We start from the raw sequence: 1,600 nt of genomic DNA, 5'->3' as shown, positions 1-1,600 counted from the left end.
CCCAGCCGCTTGCACGAGGAAATGTACTTGAGGCGGATTTCAGGCTCTGCGGGATCCAGGGGCAGCACCTGCTGCTGCCGCCGCCGCTTGGCACGCCCCTTACAGGGTGAAGAGGTGGTGTTCTTGGCCCGGCCCCGCGTGAGGCGCTTCCGCTTGGAATAGCTGCTATAGTTGGCATGGCCCGGCTGCTTCTGCGCTCTTGTCTGGGGCTGGCAGGGCCGGCCCTCGGCGGGCTGGGAGGCCAGGCCCAGCTCCTCCATCTTTGGCTTCTTGCCCCCTCCACTGGAGCTGTCCTCACCGCCCCCCTGTGTGCTGCCAGCCCTGTCTCGGGCCGCCGGGAGCAGAGCCGGGCTGAGATAGGGCCGCTTCTCCAGCGGGCCCTTGGACAACCCGAGAGTCCCGGCCCTGCCTTTCCGGCTTCTCTTCTTAGAAGCCAGGGTGGGCCCCCCGGGCTGCAGGGCCTCCAGGGACGGGAAGGCCTCTGTTTTGAGACAGTCGGTGGAGGACAGTTTCTTACTATTCATAAGTTTGCCTTTTAAGGATCTGTTGGTCGGATTTCTGCACAATGGGTCGGCCCCCGAAGGCGCTGGGAGCTTCGGCCCAGAGCCCACGCCGCAGAGACCTTCCTCGGGCCCCACCGGGCTGCCCCCGGCACTCTTGAGCCCACGGTCCTTCTCAGGAAGGGGCGGGCTCAGGGCGCTGCCCAGAGGGCCCCCTGGCGCCTTGCACACGAACTTCTTCAGGCTGGGAGAGGTGATCTTCTGCACAATGGCTTCCAGCTTCAGGCCCCGGCCCTTCCGGGGCGGCAGCACCTTGGTCTTCACAGTGCCAGGGCAGGCCACCCGCGAGGCGAGCTTGCCGCAGGCGTCGGGCGTCTCCGGGGGCAGGGGCTTCGCAGCAGGCTCGCCGCCCTTGGCGGGCTTGGCTTTCTTGGGAGAGGACATCCTCTTGAAGAGGGTGGGGGAGCCGTCGGTCCTGTCCTCCTTTCCGTCCCCGCCCCCGCCGCCGGTGTTGCTGCGTAAGACCAGACTCCGCTTCTTGGTGGGCACGGGCGCCATGAAGGCCGACTTCCTTTTGAGGGTGTGCAGGGCCCGGTCAGGGAGCTTGCCACCCGTGCCGGGCTTGGGAACCCTCGCCCGCTGGCCCACCCGGGCCTCCTTCTGGGGGCTGCTGGCAACCTTGAAGGCGGCGGGCAGGTGGTTGTTGGCCAGGAGCTTCTTGGTGGCCCGGCAGTTGGGGAGCCGGCTCTCCGAGGGCCGCCGCCGCTTGGCATGGAAGACCTCCTGGGCCTTGGTGCGGGACCGGAGGATCATGGAGCGCTGGTCCTTGCCGGGCGTGCCGGGAGAGTCTGTCTCCTTGGTCTTGGAGCCCATGGGGCTGCTGTCGGAGGCCACGGGCAGGGCGGCTGGGTTGCTGGGGCTGGACGCCGCCTTGGGTGAGGGCTTCCCTACCCGCTTGCCCGATTTGAAGGCGGCTCGCTGCTTCCCCCCCAGTTTGTCCGGAGGGGCGGGGGTGGTGGTCAGGCCTGGGGGTCCAGGTGTGCGGGGCTCGCTCAGGGCCGTGAGGGAGCGGGTGCACATCCTGGGAAGCCCTTCGGAGG

General features: G+C 68.2%; 1 protein-coding gene across 1 annotated transcript in view; it reads right to left on the bottom strand.

The window, feature by feature from the left end:
- The window catches only part of RAI1 (retinoic acid induced 1), a 22,660-nt gene that overhangs the window by 8,526 nt on the left and 12,534 nt on the right, over positions 1-1,600 (bottom strand). Inside the window, 1 exon segment of the mRNA XM_014592899.2 lies at positions 4-1,525. Within this exon segment, the coding sequence (XP_014448385.2) occupies positions 4-1,525 (1,522 nt within the window).

The sequence above is a fragment of the Tupaia chinensis genome, unplaced genomic scaffold (assembly GCF_000334495.1).
Source record: "Tupaia chinensis unplaced genomic scaffold, TupChi_1.0 Scaffold138725_1, whole genome shotgun sequence".
NCBI classification, from domain to species: domain Eukaryota; kingdom Metazoa; phylum Chordata; class Mammalia; order Scandentia; family Tupaiidae; genus Tupaia; species Tupaia belangeri.
Note: the sequence above shows the minus strand (reverse complement) of the source record. Positions and strands in the feature narration are given on the sequence as shown.